We start from the raw sequence: 19,775 nt of genomic DNA, 5'->3' as shown, positions 1-19,775 counted from the left end.
TCCCCCATGCACATGCACACATGCTCTTGTGTTCTCTCTGTCTCTCTCAAATAAATCTTAAAAAAAAAAAAACCTTGGAATTCAAATTACATTCGCTTTGGCTCTTATGAGCAAAATAGGCATTACCTTTCATTCTGAGTTCCTCACATTTGTGTAATTTTTTTTTTTTTTTTCCTTAACTTTGTTTTTTTTTTTTTTTTTATAAATTTTTTTTTAAGATTTTATTTATTTATTTGAGAGAGAGAGAGAGAATGAGAGATAGAGAGCACGAGAGGGAAGAGGGTCAGAGGGAGAAGCAGACTCCCTGCTGAGCAGGGAGCCCGATGTGGGACTCGATCCCGGGACTCCAGGATCATGACCCGAGCCGAAGGCAGTCGCTTAACCGACTGAGCCACCCAGGCGCCCCACATTTGTGTAATTTTTAAATTAAGAGACTATGAACTAAAATTGATCTTTTTTCCTTTTTTTTAGGGAAACATATTCCCCAAAATAAATAAATAAATACATAAAAGCTTGTAGTCCACATTTTAAATGATCAAAATATATTTGGAAGCTCAAAAGTTTTGCAACATTATAGTTCTATATCCTGGTGTTTTTCCCAATCTCCATCTGTAGGTCCTACTAAATATTTTTAGTGCAGAAAATTCTAAACAGTTCAGTCTTTAAAATATGTAAGGCATTCTTTCCTGCTGCCTCTCTAGATTCTTCTCATTGAGAAAATGGTCTGGCTGATTTTGAACAAATATGCAAGGTAATATTTAGGATGCTTATCTTAATAGAACCAAAAACCTTTTACATAGATTCACCCTTCGTTACTCACAATAATGCCAAGTGCTATAGTCCAGGCAGATATTTATTATTTTATATATGAAAAGACATTAGAGTAGGGCTATTTCTCAGGAGAACAGGGGAATAAGAGTTTTCTGAATTCTAGTTCCTCATAGAGCTCCATGTAATGAGCTCTTGGAAGACATTGCAGAGCTGTGATTTGAAAACCCTGTTTAATCAGCCATGGCAAGCTATGTGCCATTCCCTAGGGAGCAACTCCGAGAGGAATCCAGGTTCCTCCTCCTCCATCCAGTGCATCGCCGGGAATTGCTTTGTGGTCAGGGTCTGCAGTAAGAGGCTACAGAGAGCCAGCGGCTGCAAAGCTGGGGCTCTGTGTGTCAGCATGGAGGAAACAGCGGAATACAAATCATCAGCTTTGTTTTATGAATGTCTTTATTTACAGTGCTAGAGTGGAATTTTTAAAAAAGGACTGCAGTATTTGCATCGAGTCTGTCACTCAAGTTCCAATGTTGATTCCTGTCCTATAAATGATCTTGCTTCCCTATTTTTTTTTCCTTTCTACAAGGTTACTCTCAATGTCAGAAGATGTAAACCTCAAGCATCCATTATATGGGGCTTGGCATATAGAAGTTTATTTAATGCAAAGGAATAATAACATTCATTCCAACTAAGCATATTTGATTGCACAGGGAAAGTGTATCTTCTTTGGGAATTTTGATTGAATTGTATCATAATATAAAATTTGCTGCCATTCTTTTATTTTGCTCTGACCCACAACATTTCCCCGTGTAGCTTATAGTCTATGTAAAGTTACTGTCAAATGGAGTGATGTCTTTGTTGAAAGTGTTCAGACCAACAAGAAGTGAGTGACCCTCAGGGATGGGTAGAAATCTCCCAATTTTGACGAAGATCCTTCTCTGCTTGGGAATTGTAAAGCTCAAGTTATAGATGAGGAAAATGACAGAGGGGCTGTGTTTGGTTTCACAGAACTTAACCTATTTCAGCAAGGCTGCAATACTGGGGAAAATAATACATGAATTTATATTTATGTCAGGCTTGCTGTTGATGGGTAAGGTTCGTATAAAGGTTACTGCTAAAGAAATGTCTATCATTCTCACTCTGCACTCTTGTGATTTCTGTTTCTTTCAAATCCTACCCTCTAGAACAATAAAATGATTTTAAAATGATAAGTGAAATATGATTTAATAGCCCATCTCCTGTCTTGTAATGATTACGTATCTCCTCTCTTGTAGCTTACCGCAGCTGGAGGACAATTGACGTTTACCATATCATATGACTTCGAAGAAGAAGAAGAAGAAGATACAGAACGTGTACTCCAGATTATGGTTATCTTAGAGGTAGAGTACAGAGCAGATCATTTATGTTCAACTGTTTCACACTCTTAAGTTATTCCTTACCTGATTGGTTTGACATTAATTTACATATGACTTAGGGAATATTATATCTTGGGAAATTTTTTTATGCCCGTCTTCTGTTTCACCCTGAGAGATATCTAAAAGACTGACCATATTCATTAAGTTCCAGTGATAACGGAGACCTTTAGACCAGACTTGGACTTTAAAATAAAAACATATTGACCATATTCCCAAGAATATAAGTATGATGAAGTATTTAGGCAAATGCTGATTTACATAGCTTAATTTTTTCCATCTCCTCTTGCTTCCAAGTAGATTTTATGGTCTACTTGGCAGATGCAAATGAAAAAGGAAACTTGTTTATTTAGGTGTAGTTAAATCTTGACTTCAGAACTCTTAATTTAGATAAGAAAGATATAGGAGAAACAGCTTTCAGGATTTAGGGGGCCATGGACAATTCCAAAATGCTGGAGACCTAAAGATATCTTAGAGCCTCCCCCCTTTTCTCTTCCTCTTCCTCCAATACTCAATCTCAAAGGCACACACTTGCAAGCACATTTGTGATTCCAAATAGGTTGATGTTGATTTAGCACTGCGCTCAATAGGTTGATGTTGATTTAGCACTGCACTCTGTTGTTCTTTGCCTTAAACCTTTCATGCATGTGAATCAATGACAAAATTCTTCCCCCAGCATACATATTTCCAGTATTAAGTGATCGGGATGATCTGGTTAAGGCCAACAGTTAATTTGCCTTCTCTTACTTCTATATATACCAGAAATATACTGAACAAAAGGAAAGCCAACCTGGAATTAAAAATTTACTGAGGATAATTCACCAAGTGGCAAATCCAAATATGCAACCTCTTTACCCTTTTATACCTTCTTTTCACAGTTTTACCCTTTTGTACTTTCTTTTCCCCTTTAGGGAAATGACTTGAGAATCAGCACAGCCCAAGATGAGGTGTATCTGCAACCGTATGAAGAACATATTCATGTACTGTCACTTAAAGAAGAATTGTTTACCATACATGGCACAAATTTCCCTGTCAGTAGAAGAGAGCTGATGACAGTGCTTGCGAATTTGAAGAGAGTCCTCTTACAAATCACGTACAGCCTTGGGATGGATGCCATCTTCAGGTAAACTCAAGAACTGCATCTCCCGGTGTTCCCGCACTTCCTCTGGAGCAAACGTGCATGCGGTAGAAGAGTGACTTTGAAGATCTGTAGGTTTCCTTCAAATAGTAGATAAGAATCGAGCCCTAGTTTTCCAAAAAGCATTTCTGTTAAAACCTCAAAATTTAAATACCCAGAAGGAATGTGTCTTAGCCCTTTTCTAGTATTGAGGATTCCTTCACAGTTTGGCCAGAGCATGTGATAAAAAATGATCCGTATTCTGAGAAATTCTGTACTGGAAAATAAAATCTCCATTATGCTGACTCAGATTGTGGGGAACTAAAGAGGCGTAACTCCAGGGTAGTCATATTCAGAAAGTAGTTTGTATTTTCTTCCCTTAATTAATTAACGTGTATCTAACTTAATAGTATATAGTTCATAATAAGAAATATAAGCACCTTCATCTAAATAATCCCAAGTCTCTTTATAAAAGACTAGGATGGCTGTGTGATGTAAAGGAAAGAGTATGAGCTTTGGAGCCAACCTAACTCGGTATTCTGTGAGTTCAATTCCTCATTTTATGTGTGACCTTTGGCAAGTGATTGGTCCTTGTGGAAACTTGGTTTCTTCAAGTGTAAAGCGGAAATTATAGTGTCTACCTTTCAGGGTCACTGTGAAAATTATATGTGATAATTATGGAAAGTGCTCATTAATTGGAACTGGTTGTTTTCCATTTTTTTTCTCTAAAAAGAGAACTTTTGACTGGAACCAAACATGCTCATATCCAACTAACTGTAGGCTGCTGTGCTTTTCATTTTAAAAACAGTGATGTATTAGTCCAGTGAAATGTAAACTTCAGCTGTGTCTGAATGAGCTTTTTTCCCCTTCTGCTTTTCTGCTCTAATAATAAGCACAAGCTAGCACGGCAGCGTCCCCCCTAAATGAGATTAAATTAGATGATGAAACATGACCCAAAACTGACAACGTGACATATTCAGAATTAAAAGAATGTCTCCAATACTGGTTTATCTACAGAAGGATTTTTTTTTTATGCTGATGCTCCCCACCCCCATCATTTGCTTGTGCTGCTGCCTATTTTGTCTTTCACTTGTGCCATTTCAACTAAGTGTAATCATCATTACCATCTCCCAAAGGAGGGGACTCAGATTCATAAACAAAACTATTGTCAAACAGTATACCTCTTTTGCATAGGCAATTCTGCTAGAAGCTGGGTTAAAATGCCATGAAGATGTGAAGCAGCACTTAGGAATTAATTATGTTTTCTCCCATTTAGTAAATAGAGGTTGTCATCATGTTTAAACAGTACAGAGAGATGAGTCCTCTGGCTTTCAGTGGGAATGACAACCAAATTGACAAAAGTGGCTAGGGGGCTTATTTATTTTTGTCAGCCTTGCTTCTCAGACTAGTTCATCCAAAGGCATTTCCTCCTGATTTATGTCAGATAATTTCAGTGTCTACCTATCAAAATCATCATTTTCATTTGAAGCCTTCCAAAGTGTTCCCCTTTATGAGTGACTTGTTCACAGAGCAAGGGTATGGGAACGACACTGGAGATAATCCAAGTAGGTGGCTGCTTTCTGCAGCCTAAGTTACCTAAAGTACTGTCGTTCTAGAAGGAAAAGCCAGTGTCAGATTTGAAACTCCTACCCGTTTCAGGTAAGCAGAAAGTCAGCATAAATCCTGACTCTGTGAACTTGTTATATTTTATTTATCTCTGATCTACAAGTGGATGGAATCATATTTGTAAAACATCACTTGAATTGATTTCAACTTGTCTTGCACAGTAGGCTTCCGACCTGGCATCCAGTTTGTATGTAAGCACAAGTAAATTGAGGCTATCTCCACAAAACTTGGTGTTTTAGTTGTATTTAAAGAAGATTTTCTTCCATGGTAGTTCTCAGCACGTGGACTTCGCTTCCTCCAGCTGTGTGGTTAGATGCAGATGAATAGTTGAAGGAAAACTAGCCTGTGGGTCAGGATTTTGACTTCTGTTTTCAATTCAGCTATTTAATAGTTGTAAACATAACTGTAGCTTTGACCTCTTTGAATTTCAATCACCTCATCTGTGAAATACGGAGGAGGACAATTGCCTTGCCAACTTCAAAAGGTCACCATGAGAATAGAATTAGAGGGCTGCAAAAACATTTTGCTAATGGCAAATAGGCACACAAAAGGAAGCATTTCTATCTGACCTTAGTCACTGCAAGCAACACCATTTTCTCCAAGTACCATTAAGACTTTGGAGACATGGAGGATAAAGCACATAGTGATAGTTCTAAAATGGTGACAATTTTTGCTGTCATTCTTTTCCAGAATGCTGAGAGGCTCACACAATAAAATTGATTTCTTTCTCATTGCCCTCATTGGGAAGATGAAAACAGAAAAATTTCATCCTTCTATTAGAAATAGAAATCAACTTAATCAAATCATACATCTTTCTCCTATAAATTCTCTAAACATTAGCTTTACTAGCACCCTTGATATTTAACTCAAACAAGGAGTCTGTTCAGCTTTTCTTAAATATCAATTAGGTATAAACTCTGCAACTTTTTTTCTTTTACCTTATGGCAGACATTAGTTCAATTCATCAAATTTCCAATCCCCTCCTTTTTTATTTTATTTTATTATTTACTAATTTATTTTTAAAATCTTCATTGAAGTATAATTGACATATTATCATTAGTTTCAGGTGTATGACATAGTGATTCGACAATTATATACATTACAAAACGCTCACCTTGGTAAGTGTAGTTACCATCTCTCACCATACAAAGTTATTGCAATAATATAGACTATATTCTTGATGCTGTACTTTTCATCCTCATGATTTATTTATTTTATAACTGGAAGTTTGTACCTCTTAATTCCCTTCACTTATTTTGCCTATCCCCTACTTCCCTCCACTCTGGCAACCCCCATTTGTTTTCTGTATTTATGAGTCTGTTTCCATCTTTGTTGTTGTCGTTTGTTTGTTTATTTGTCCCTTTGCTTTGTGTTGCAGATTCCACGTATAAATGAGATTATATGGTAGTTACCTTTCTCTGTCTGACTTATTTCACTTAGCATAATACCCTCTAGGGCTTTCCATGCTGTAACAAATGGCAAGATCTCATTCTTTGTTATGGCTGAGTAATATTCCATTGGTATATATACCACATCTTCTTTATCCATTCATTTATTGTTAGACACTTAGGTTGTTTGCATATATTGACTGTTGTAAATAATGCCGTAATAAACATAGGGTGCATACATCTTTTTAAATTAGTGGGTTTTTTTTTTCCCTTTGGTAAATACCCAGATCCAAACTCCTCCTTTTGTACCCTTACACTTCCCTAACCTCTGAGGGTTGATGTGGTCATATGACTTAGTTTGGCCAATGATATGTGAGAAGAAGTGATTTGCCCTGCCGCCCCTCCACCCCCACCCCTCCACCCCCACCCACACACACAAGAAAGCATTGAATTGCCGGTATGAGACTCTCTGGAGCTTATCCACCTACAAGAAGATAAAAGTAGCCTGAAGTATTTACAGCATATAGAGGTCAGCTGCCCTAAACAGTCACCCAGAACTGTGGAGGATTTTACATGAGTAAACTTTTTGTTTTCATTAAACCACTAAGAATTTGGAGTTGTTTGTTACCACAGCGTAACTGAGCCCCCATCATGACTTTATCGTGATATACCCCATTGTGTCTTTATTGCTTGAAAATGAATTCAGAATCATTTCAAGGCAAGGTATGTTCATATGGCTTTTTAGAGTAAATGTGTGTTGGGGGTTCGCACCAAAAATATTACACAGAATTTATGGAATAAATAATCTAGAAAAACCCTTGTTAATAAAGGAGTCTCTTGATGATTTTAGTAATAGTGTTGAGAGATGTATGATATGCATCTACCTTTTGAAATAAATGAAACAGGTAACTGTATTTTGAAGAAATTGTACTGATAAAGCCTTCAAAACTTAAAAAAAAAATCTTATGCAACTCACTAGGCATTGGGCTCTTGGTAAGGGGTTTAAACCCACCTGTTTTTCCTCCCTATTGCCTTTGACTACCTGCCAAATCAATTCTGTAAATATTGGATTCATTCAGTCTGCCACCATTTCCTGAGTGTCTTATATATATCTATCTTTCTAAGTCTCAGTCTCCTCTTCTGTAAAATGGCAGAAAAATTACTAACTTTCAAGATGGAAGACTAGGTGAGAAAATGATGTACCAAAAAACACCTGATATGCTATCTAGCAATATATTGGGAGGCAATGTAGGGTCACAAGGTGATCATTGGTTTTGGGTTTGAATCTGTGCTGCACTGTTGGCTAACTGTATTATATTGGACACAGCACTTCTCTGAGTCTCAGGTTCTTCATTTGTAAATGTGGACAATAACACGATTACCACACTGTATTCGCTCATAGTTAAATGAGATGTCTGTCAAGCCCCATTATAGTACACAGATGATAGCAGACACTCCATAAGCAGTAATTATTATGATGTGGTCGTTCTAGACTAAGGAAAAAGTACAATGATGGATAAATGATCACTGAATTAAAGAAAGACATACTCCAGGATGGAAGGCAGACATGTGCATTTATGGTAGTATAAGAAATAGTGCATTAGAAATGTACACAGTACATACATACTGGTAGAGCTAAGAAGAAAGAGATGAATTATCATATTAGCATTTAATATAATGTTTGTGAATGGCTTCAGTGGTATCCGATTCTGTCAGTTATTTCCCTTACTAGATGGGGAATTAAAAATGATTGTAGGAAATGTCTAGCTCTTGTTCAGATGGCCCACTCAGACATTACCTGGGCCACTAAATAATTCTTTGCCTTTTTAGGAGTGGAGTAACATTTATCCGTTCCCGCTGAGCGGTACTTGATGGAACTTCCACAAGGTAGAGACTACGGGAAGTTCTGAGTCATCATCTTGGTTTGACAAAAATGAAATAGAACAAAGCACCTGAAACAGCAAAATAAAATCTTCATCTCTGGTGGCTAACCCAAAGTAGCATTTGTTTAAGTAGAATTAAATGGATGCCTTCAACAGAAAAAAGATAGGGAAAAAAAATTATTTACAATAGTTTTATGATCAGAGTTCTTATTGTTTCAAAGAATATTTTATATATTATTGTTATTATTATCTTAGCAAAGCTTAACCTATGTAAGTCTGATAGAAATATAGTGAAACAAAAATATTGAGAACAATCTTTAAGTCAGTACCAGGACAATACTTCTGATATGATTCTAATATTTTCAGTACAAGCTTATATAGTTATGTCTTTTCTCTTCATCATCTTATCCATATTTCCAAGTCATAAGAATAAGGGGAAATAGCCAGCTAAAGCATGTGTCTTAGTTGACAAATCTTTGATAGTTCATGCACTTCTAAAATTTAGTACCTTATTACTATCAGCATTATGTATTTAAATAAATGCAGCCTGGTATCAAGTAAAGAACGTGTCTATATTGAAGGGGGGAAAAAACTGCAGCCTTCTTTATGAGTAACACTTAAAACTGTTAAACACATTAAAATCCCATTTACCAACAGCAGAACCTGATGAACATTGGGTCTGCTCAGTGAATACTAATGTGGGATATGACTGGGAAAGATGTTTGAATGTTGAAATTAACTCAAAATGGTTACACAGATTAAGGAGAGGAACATCTGTTGTTCAAAAGACAAATGAAATTTGGCAATTCACTGAAAATATTTTTGTTTTTGTTTTGTTATATTTTAAATTGTTCCTTAAAGTAGTCAATTACTCACTTTTCTATTTTGAAACATTCCAATACTCAATTTTATATTGAAAATCCTGGGACTATATACACAATTGACCAGTCTGCTGTTTAGTAAATTGTGACAGTCTTTTATGTGATAATAAACTAGTATAACAACCCTGAAATCATCTAATTCTGAAATTAAAGTGATCAGAAATCTAAGTGAATCTTGTAACAGTCCATTAATTGCAGGCAATAATATGTCACAATTCATTCAGTTGAGTTCTGACTTCTGACCTCAAGTTCTAACTCTAACATTTTTCAATTTACTTATTTATTTATTTATTTGCCAGATCAAACAAGTAATTTGTCTTTTACTTATCTGACTTTATTTATCTGGAATGTGGATACTAGGCTTCAGTGTATCATTTGTTTGGGAGTATGTTAGTCGGTGTTTATAACTACATTCCTTTCACCTATTCATTTACCTATCCATTCATCTATTCATGCATGTATGTTTGTGTATGTAGTCTTGTATCCATTCATTCATCTATCCATCTATCCATTCATCCATCCAACAAAAATTTATTGAGCATGTATTGAGATGATCTGGCTAGGTACACAGATGACACAATAGGGTTTTGTGAGAAGTAACTCATAAGCTCACGTCGACACAAGCAAGTACTCTCCTTAGTAACTCAAACCCTATGCTGTGGTGTATTCATACAATAGAATACTACTCAGCCATAAGAAGGAATGATGTATTGATACATGCTACAACATGGATGAACTTTGGAAAACATTATACCAAAAGAGAGAAGCCAGACACAAAAGGTCATGTATAGTATAATTCAATCATTTATATGAAATATCCAGAAATATCCATGATAAATCTGTGGAGACAGAAAGCAGATTCATGGCTCACCAGGGGCTGGGAGAAAGGCCAGAATAGGAAGTGACTGCTTAATAGGTATAGGGTGTTCCTATGGGCTGATGAAAATGCTTGGAACCAAACAAAGGTTGTAGCTGCCCAACATTGTGAATGTACTAACTGAACATGTTAAAATGGTTAATTTTATGTTATATGAATTTCACCCCAATGGAAAAAAAAAAGGAGTTGCCAGTGATACTTCTTGTACAATTTTATTTGATGGGGGAAAAAATGACCTCTTAGAGATTTTCTTAAAAGTCTCTATGTAACCTGAACACTGTAAAAGAGTGATTTTTAACACTTACCATTTTAGGAACTTCTATTAGGTTGTACAGACTGTACCCCCAGAGAAGAAAGCATTCAAGAAGTAGTGTTCAATGAATTAATCTGTGGCTAAAGATAAATCCCTTATCTTTAGAAGATGTCAGTTAGTACTCAGCACCTGGGATGATCCCATCCAATTGCCTTGGTTTTTCTTTTCAACTTTTTGGTTATGTCTGAGGTCATATACATTCCAAGGTACTATCAAGTGTCTAGGATTAGTAAAGTAAGAGTAAAAACAATAAAGATTTTAATGTATTTTTTTTTTATTTTAAGTAGGCTCCAATGCCCAACGTGGGGCTTGAACTCACAACCCTGAGATTGAGTCTCATGCTCTATTGACTGAGCCAGCCAGCTGCCTCAAAACAGTAATATTTTGAAACTTATTAGCTAAAAAGCTTACAATTTGGTTAAAGGTTGTTACCTTTGAAGTTACATTAAATGAGCCCATTAGCTTTGTTGTCCGGATTGATTACAGCATAGATTCCCAAATCTCGGAAACTCCTTGATAAATGTAAATCACCGATTAATAAAAATCTACTACCACTCTTTTGGAAAGCAACTGAAAACGCAAGAGTTGGTTACATCTTTCTTATGGTTAAAGGATGGCATATAATATTGTGTTAGGGGAGGTTAACAGTCATTTTAAGAAACAATACTTACCACTAGTCAATAGCAATCAATTAATTTTGTGCCCCTAGAGTTTATTTTAAATTTGTTTTAATATATTAAAATGGCAAGAAGCTAGATTTGGAGATTCAAGTAGTATTTCTTGTAGTACTCATGTAGAAATTTTCTATCTTGTCTCACAGTCAGTGAGAATAATGTTAATAAAATGCCTACTATTTAATAATCACCTACTATGTGTTATATATATGAACTTTATCTTCATTATTTCATTTAATTCTTTAATCAAGCTTATGATGTATGAACTCTTATATAATCTTCACTGCATAGAGGAGAATACTGAGACCTAGAGAAATTAGTAATTTTTTCTAGGCTACAGGACTGGTAAATGTCAGAGACAGGATATGAATCTTCGTCTGTCTGACTCCCAAGTCTGTGTTGTTAACAATGAAGCTTTTAAAATTTCTTTTATGAAAAAAAAATGGGAAAAGCCAAGAAGACCCAAATAACATTTAATTAAATTGTTTTAAGTTTTCGTATTTTTGGAAGGAAATACATATGGGAAATACATATACATGTAATGTACATAAATACCATATATATAAATAAAAGGCAAATATAACAGCATTTTTCAATTTGGCCAAACCAGCTTCTCCCCAAAATAATGGGTGACACCAAGTCACTCTGCTAAAATCACTGGATTATACAGAAGTGCTGGTGAAAATGAAACCCATAGATACAGAGAACAATGCCTTCAATTTAGGCCAAAAACAAATTAAGAAAATAGTTCTAAGTAATTCAACTGAGCATTTGAAAGTTTCACTTTTACCTACCAATGTGCAGATTTGTTTCTGAGAAAAAAGAAATCAAAATAGCTTCCTTTTTCTTTTCCTTCCATCTTTCCTTCCAATTTAAATCCTCAGGCTTGTGTTAACAATGTCTTCTTTTGATTTCGTAGTTTAAATGTTAAAGTGAGTCAGTCATGTGAATGTTTTCTGTTTTAAAAATACCTTCAACTATGTTATTTTAAACTCTCTCCCCAAGAAAGGAAATCAAAACACATAGCCAAAGCCCAAGAAGTGAACAAAAATATTCTCCTATCTTTTCAACATTTGATGTTGTAGTGGTGGTGAGCACTTTTCACTGGACAGATTTAATGAATGACCAGAGCTTCAAGTTATGGATATCTGTTGGCCATTTACCTATATTTACATTCTTATTGCTACACTATTTCTCAAGCTATTTACCATCTCTTTTCCTTCCCACTGTAGGTTAGGCTCTGTTGGCCTTGAATCCGCGGTCCCCTATCCTACTGACAGAAGCCTTGCAGCAGCTGTGGAGGTTTGTCAATGTCCTCCCGGGTACACTGGTTCTTCTTGTGAAGTAAGTTTGCAAGAATAAATCCTCAGCGCATTCCAAGTTCCTTCCACATTGCTTTCAATACGCTGTTTTAAAAGTAGTTTAGCTCTTCCATCAATGATTGCACAAATAAATGATAGTGTTTTCCTTGAGGAAGAAACTTGAGTGTCTGCCAAAAATCATGGCTTTTCAAATAGAGTGCTACTCACATTATGTCATCTTGAAATTATGTTTCTGTTCTGGATATTTTTACTTTACAACAGCTGAAAATCTGATATTTTCCTAAGTGTGTATTTCCTATTTAATTGGTTGATAAAATAAGATGAATGATAGCAGAATAATATTTAATATTTCAAAATAATTTCCCTTCATTTCTGTCTCTGTACTTACCAGGAGTTAGCACATCCCCCCCCTTCCTCTGGTTTTGAATGTTGTGTATCACACTCTTTCTCTACTTTATTTCTAAGAATACCAAACTGCAAGTATCTGAAGGATACAATCTTTAAAATGCCAAGAATATAATATATGGCAGAAATACCTTGATCTGGAAAATTTCCTACTTGTGTTTGATTTGCTTAACACCTAAAATTTGAGATATTTATTGTTACCCCAATATTCTAGTTTTGTAATAAGATTAACATTTCTTATTTAATACCACAGTGTGTCATTTTAAGGTAATAATTTTCATGTACTTGTATGTATGTCTTTTTTTAGGTAGTTTGAAATTGGTTTTACTTGAAACCTGGTCAAAAAATGTAAACACCATTTTCCTGATAGAGGACATAGCTTGCAGATAAATAGGAGCTTAAATTCTTTAAAAATGGTGCCTTTAAGGAATCATTTGAGTACACCAAAATGTTCCACTTCAACACACTATCCCATTATGCCATTTGTAGAAATACTCTAGGCATTGCTTTGTCAGTTCCTTCGTACTCTAAAATAGTGCATGCTTTTGGAGGGTATGCGGGATTTAGAGTCATATTCATGACAAATGTGTTTTCTTTAACTAGGCTCAGATTCATCTATCTAGAAATAAAACTAAATGAAATTCGTTGAGACACTTGCTTTTCCAAAATTCGTCTAAAGTAGAGAAAAATAATTGTGGAAATAAATTTGTTCTGTCAACCTAAATTTGATTTTACATTTAAAATACATGCTGTATTTGATGAAACATATTCTTTTATTAAGAGCCTACCAGTTTTTTTTCAAGCCAGAAAGCTCCCTTTGATCCTTTAAGTTCCTATTTCAATTGGAGTAATAAATACCTTGATTCTATTTTTTGCTTTAATCTTATCCCCACATTCATTATTCCCTGTACTCTTCTTCATCTTTATGAGTCCCAAACATCCACTGATATAAAACTGAATATTAGAATTGTTCAGTTGGCTATATGTTTTGTTTATTCTTTCCTCTCTTCAAAAATATTTACTGTGAATCTTTGGTAAATTCTGTACTACATGCTGAGGGGATTATCTAGAAGTTTACATCATAATCCCTGTCCTTAAACAGCTAACGATCTATTTCGGGAGACAGAACAAACACCTATGAAAAATTGGATCACAGCACCATATAATTAAGGGACTGGTAAATGGTACAGAACATAAGTGCAATAATCATTCAAAGAGGTGAGCAGTTCCAGTAGAACACAGTGTCACTGAAAGTATCCCAGAGTGGAGAAACCTCAAATTAGATGCTAAATAATGATAACAATTAGGTAGGAAGAGAGAAGCCTGGAAGAGTCAAAACAAAGAAACAGAGGAGGGAAAATAAAAGCTTCCTGTGATTCTCACACAATAATTGTTTGATAAAATAAAGGTGTTCTGAAGCCCATAAAGGAATTTAGTGAATCAGGCAGGAGACAATGAATTCTGGAACTCCGGAATTTCTCTCTGACTTTTTCATTTTTTCTACTAACAATTCCTTCTTTTCCTCATCAAAACTTCCAATTTTTAGACTTACTATTATTCATTTCTATCCTTTCCTGATTTCCCTTGCTTTTTATTGAGTTCATAAAGCCAGTCACGCTGGCTTTGCTATCACCAATACCTGCAGACCACTTAAAAGCTGAGTAAACTACAAAGACCAGAATGTCGTAATTCTTGGTTGTCAAAAAACAGGTCAAACCACTCATTATAATGTCATTCTCTTTTACTTTATTTGGGGTCACAATGTTGATTCGAAATCTTATTTTCTCATTTCTCCCCAACTTCTTATAAATCCCTCCACAGTTTATCTTTCAAATATTTTCTGACTTTCCTAGTACCAGCATAATTCATTTCACTTCACAGTGGGACAGGTGAAGAAGTGGAAGCAAAGTGGGGTAACTGAAAAAAGAATTATCTCAGTTCAAATCTTTGTTTTCTTTTCTATATGATGGGAATAATATTAACCACCTCATGAAAGTGTTCATACATTTTTTTTAGCTAATAGATATTGATAATCATGTATTTTGACACATCAAGACCCCTGATATGGATCATAAGGTGATGAACAATACAGATATGGTCCCTGCCCTTGAGGACATTACATTTAGTGGTTGGTTAGACAATATGCCAGAGAGCAAACTTAACTAAAAGTAATAAATACCATGAAGAAAATTAATAAGATATCTTGATAGAACTAAGGATGGGTGTTGGAAAAGTAGATGAGAGGGGCTACTTTATAAAAGGTTGTCAGGAGAGGCTCTCTAAAGTGACATGTAATCTGAGTGTTGAAGGATGAGAAGTGTCACCTCATAGAAGAAGCTGGAAGTGGATGAGGAAGGAGTGGAAAGGAGCTTTTTGGAGTCAGCAAGGACCTGAAAGAGGGCAAGGAAGCCTAGAGCTTAGTACGCAAGGGAGAGAGTAGCACAAGATGTGATTGGAAGAGCCGGACCATTCAGAGCTTTGCCTGCATTATAATAATTAGGGATTTTATTCTAAGTGCAACGGAAATTCATGAGAATATTTTAAGGTGGGTAGTACCATGACCTGAGTTTTATTATTTGAAAAAGACTTTATGGCTATAGTCTGAAGAACATAATATAGGAAGGCAAGAATGAGAGGAAGAATAGTTAATATGCTACTGTGGTAGAGCATGCTATTATGGTAGAATATGCTGTTGTGGGGTTTATTTTAGACTAATGGCAGGGATATAGAAAGATAGGAGTTTACTCTCTATATATTTTGGTAGTAGAGCCAATAGGATTTATTGATAGTTTACACACCAGGGGAGAGTTTGAAGAACTAAGCAGTTTAAGAATGAGTCATCGATTACCAGCTTGAACATTTGGATATGATGTCATTTACTGAGCTGGGGAAAACTGGGGAGGAATAGCTGTGGGGAGAGGACAGATTTAGTTGTCCATCTTAGAAATACTGGGTTTGAAAAGTGTAAATTATAGATGTCAATATTCAGTTAGAATATGCAGGTCTTGAATTTGGAATATCAGTCTGGTCTAGAGATATATATTTGGAAGGCATCATCAACCATGGGACTGAACAAAATTACCTAGGAGAGAGCGTGATGAGAAAGAGAAAAGTGATCAAGTTCCCAGGAGCTCCGGACAATGAGAAGTTGGGTCAAAGCAGAGGAGAAAGCAAAGAGCGAGGGCGGAAATGAGACTGTGATGAGGTGGAAATTGAAAGATGAGGGCATTTGAGGGGGAGAGGAATCAACAAAGCCATATGTTGATGGGAGGTCAGATAAAGTGCAGTCATAGAATTGTCTACTGGCTTTGGCTACCTGGAATGTGGTGACATAGCCATGGTTAGTTTTAATTGAGTGGTGGCGGCACAAGACAGAGTAGAATGGAATGAAGCATGAGAGGGAAGTGAATGAAAGAATTTTTGGTAGTTATACTGAAAAGAAAAACAGGTAGGTAACTGGAAAGTTATGGGATATTAAGGAAGTAATTTTGTCACTCTCATTAGTTAATTTTCGAGCTGATAGTAGTGATCCAGTAGAAAAGAAAGCTATTACTGCTGCAACCCAGAGAGAGAACACTGGAAAGACAACGGATAATGGAATGCAGATTACGAGTATAGTGATACTCCTTTGAGAGGAGTAAGAACCCCCATGCCCCACCACATTGTTCTAGAGGGGAATATGGCAAATGGAGATATTGCTGATGCTTTTGGACTCAATGAAGTTGTGGTATGAGTCATACATTTGCAGAGTAAAAAGAAAAGCTTACAAATGACAATTCTATGAATATTTGTCCTGAAAACAGTAAATCAGTTCTCTCCCTGTTATCAACATGCTTAATTTCCACCCTTTCTGGGTCTGCCGCTTCACCAGTTTTTAGAAATACATATCACAGAAGGAAATTTCTTCTACAATGAATCTAGGGTGGCAAAAATTTTAATGAGAAATTGTAAGAAAGGGATAGAAAATCGACACCTTTTTTGTACTGTCCAAATTAAGAGGGAAGTCATTTTTGCTTTCCTTTCAGATGTGAAGTATCAGCAGACCCTTCTTTTATGTGTTTATTATTGATGTTCAAATTTAAGAGTCTTCACACCCTGAGGCAGAAAGAACGTTTCCAACAGTACACAACACAACTCTCTACTTTATTACTTCAGTGGTGTCTCTTGTTTCCATTTTTCAACTGGAAAAAAAAAAAGGCCTTTTCATGATATATTATGTTATAGTTAACCATCCAGAAATATAATAAATAACCCACAAAATGCAGTTCTAACTTGAGGGAGAACACAAGCTTCTAGAGGGCAGCAGTGTCTGCCTCCCTCAGTTTGCCTCCCATACAGTTGGTAGTAACCCCCACAGAAGGGAAACTTCAAGGCTGACAGTGGACCTAGAATTGGCACTGACACAAAGTTCTTCTAAGAACCGAACGTTTCTTTGAATCAGAATTCCATTTTTTTAAAGATTTTATTTATTTATTTGACCAAGAGAGACACAGCAAGAGAGGGAACACAGCAGGGAGAGTGGGAGAGGGAGAAGCAGGCTCCCCACCGAGCAGGGAGCCCAATGTGGGGCTCGATCCCAGGACCCTGGGATCATGACCTGAGTTGAAGGCAGACACTTAACGACTGAGCCACCCAGGTGCCCCTCCATTTTTGTATAATACAGTGTTCCACACTTTAAAAAGGGAATGATGAATATAAGTAGAGTTCTAGTAGAATAATGCAATAAAATATCAAGGGAATATGTGGTAAAGAAATCCTGAACTATTTTTGTGCCAACTGGAGAAAATGTACAAAGATGCAGGGAATTGAGAAGGAAAGAGGTGACTTCTTTATGTGTAGAAGTCAGATATGTATGTGATCAAATGTAAAAGGGGGGCACTACCTTTCTTCCAAGTGATTGCCAAGTGACAGAGTTCAGGGCAGTTCTATGTGGGTAAGGGAACGCTTTCCAGAAAAATCGACATTGCTTGGGATGACATTAGGTGCTCTCTTAGGCTGAGGTTCTCTGAAAGTCCTTTTATGTCTGCTGCCCTTTTTCTGTATTTTTCCTTCTCCTTTCCTGTCTGTGCGTTTTACTTTGAGGCTGTCCCATTTCACTTCTTTATATCTCTTCTTTCTTTTACCATTTCAGAAGAGACACCAAGCTAATGCTTCCTCTAATCTCATACCTGCCAGTAACGCTAAGGTCAGTACCAAGTCCCAAGTATCAGGAGGACTAGCTCTGTAGCAATGTTTCAGTAATGGCCGCACTCTGAAGAGCATGTTTGCTGAGCGTGCTACCTACATATGTTCCTTTATCTAAAAAAGACAAAAAAACAAACTTAAAAAAAAAAAATCCCTAAGACTTGACACCTTATCTTCCTTTCAGTCTTGTTGGCCTCGGCACAGACGAATTAATGGCACTATTTTTGGTGGCATCTGTGAACCATGTCAATGCTTTGGTCATGCAGAATCCTGTGATGACATCACCGGAGAATGCCTGGTAAGTGCTTTCTCCTCTGGGTGTGCTGATTGACAAGGCTGAAATCAGCTCAAGAGGCCCTGCAATTCAACTACTACCTGTGGGACAAACACTTGAGGCAAGAAGTGACTTGACAGGGATCTTTATATTGAACTGAGTTGGAAGCCAAGAATGCTCTTTCATATGTGGTCATCCTGACTAACAAGTATTAGGAAATGTTTATCCACAGGAGTCTGAGAATTGAATTAGAATTAGATATATCATAATAAAATATAATTCCTGGCTGGGATACCTATCTACCATGAAGATATATGGCTTCAATTCCTTCCATAAATCTATCAAAAAGAGACTGTATTTCTATAATGGGAAATGATTTGTATCCTCATAATATGAAAGTATAAAATATAGTCTTTATAATAGACATAATTCAGTTTTTTCCCACAGTGAAAAAACGAGGCCATGCTGCATGTTTTTTTTATTTTAAAATTTCAACAGTTAAGTAAAAACAAAGTATCATATGTAGATTAAAAATAATAAATATATGCATAATTATATGCATAGTCATCAGAGCTGCTTACCCCTTCTGCAATTAAGTTTAAACTTTTAAGCAGAAGAAAAGCTCTGCAGATTCCAACACTTCCCATGCTGCTAAGAAGCCTCTAGATGAGAGAACGTACGCTGCATAGACCATTCTGATGAACTCAAGGGCATGTTCATTTCATATTGTCTGACGTGGCATGAAGCTTGAAACAACACTTCTCATTTCATTAGTCTTGCAGAAACACAATTTGAAACAGTGCCAATTTAGGAGGATATCATATTCTCATTTCCCTGTAGAATTTAAGGCAGACCCTGTTATCTCTATTTCTTAATGTTCTCTCTTCCTGTTAGTTTTCCCTCCTTTTTCGTCCACTTAAAAGCTTCTGGGAAAAACCCGAAATGAAAATTCAGGGCTTTTGTTTCAATGCAATTTGGCATTTAGGTTTATTGATGCTCTTTCTGTTTTCTGTCTATAAGATTTTATTTAATTGCATTGCAGTATAAAGCATGATAGCCTTAATTTGTGGATCAGTAGATTTTTCAAATGGCATTTTTATGAATAAAAAGACTAAGCGATTTTCATTTTAATTATACCATAAGTCTTTTAAAATGTACCTTGGGAAAAATATTGAGTTACCTTTAAGCACTTTGCTAACATACTATAGGAACTATTCAGCCCAAAGCTGATATGGATTTGCTTTATTTAAATCTAAAGAGACAAAACAAATGGATTACAATACCAGACTTATACTGTTTCCAAAAGTCCTATTTCATGTTGAATTGATGAGGAGTAAATCAAACCATGCTGTTGGTCCATTTGGTTATGTGATATTTCTGAGAATGGAAGCCCTCTTTTTAGAATAAAATAGTTTCATTCAGCATAATTTGGGGAGGAAGAAGGGAGGAAATGACGATTATCTGAGATCTTCTACTGATGAAACCTTGTTTATTGACTCTGTTTCACGGAGAAAAAAATAGAAGGCCACCTTCAAATAACGGAGAGAATCTTAGAGAAACAATAGAGATCTTGTCAATAGAAGTAGAATCTTGTGTTTTCTGGGTTTCCCATTATGGCTGGTTAATATGTGATCATGTAAGACATTTCTGG

General features: G+C 36.0%; 1 protein-coding gene across 8 annotated transcripts in view; it reads left to right on the top strand.

Annotated features, from left to right (window-relative positions):
* Nucleotides 1–19,775, top strand: part of LAMA2 (laminin subunit alpha 2) — a 615,089-nt gene that overhangs the window by 345,989 nt on the left and 249,325 nt on the right. For 5 of the 8 annotated variants that reach the window (XM_027602583.2, XM_027602581.2, XM_027602580.2 and 2 more), the window contains exons 13-17: nucleotides 2,043–2,147; nucleotides 3,092–3,303; nucleotides 12,172–12,283; nucleotides 17,798–17,851; nucleotides 18,035–18,148. In XM_027602583.2, the coding sequence (XP_027458384.1) occupies nucleotides 2,043–2,147; nucleotides 3,092–3,303; nucleotides 12,172–12,283; nucleotides 17,798–17,851; nucleotides 18,035–18,148 (597 nt within the window). The remainder of the gene's footprint in view (nucleotides 1–2,042; nucleotides 2,148–3,091; nucleotides 3,304–12,171; nucleotides 12,284–17,797; nucleotides 17,852–18,034; nucleotides 18,149–19,775) is intronic. The other 3 variants (XM_027602582.2, XM_027602585.2, XM_027602584.2) reach the window with 1 other exon arrangement.

Source organism: Zalophus californianus, chromosome 7 (genome assembly GCF_009762305.2).
Source record: "Zalophus californianus isolate mZalCal1 chromosome 7, mZalCal1.pri.v2, whole genome shotgun sequence".
Lineage (NCBI taxonomy): Eukaryota > Metazoa > Chordata > Mammalia > Carnivora > Otariidae > Zalophus > Zalophus californianus.
This window is presented reverse-complemented; position numbering and strand designations above follow the sequence as displayed.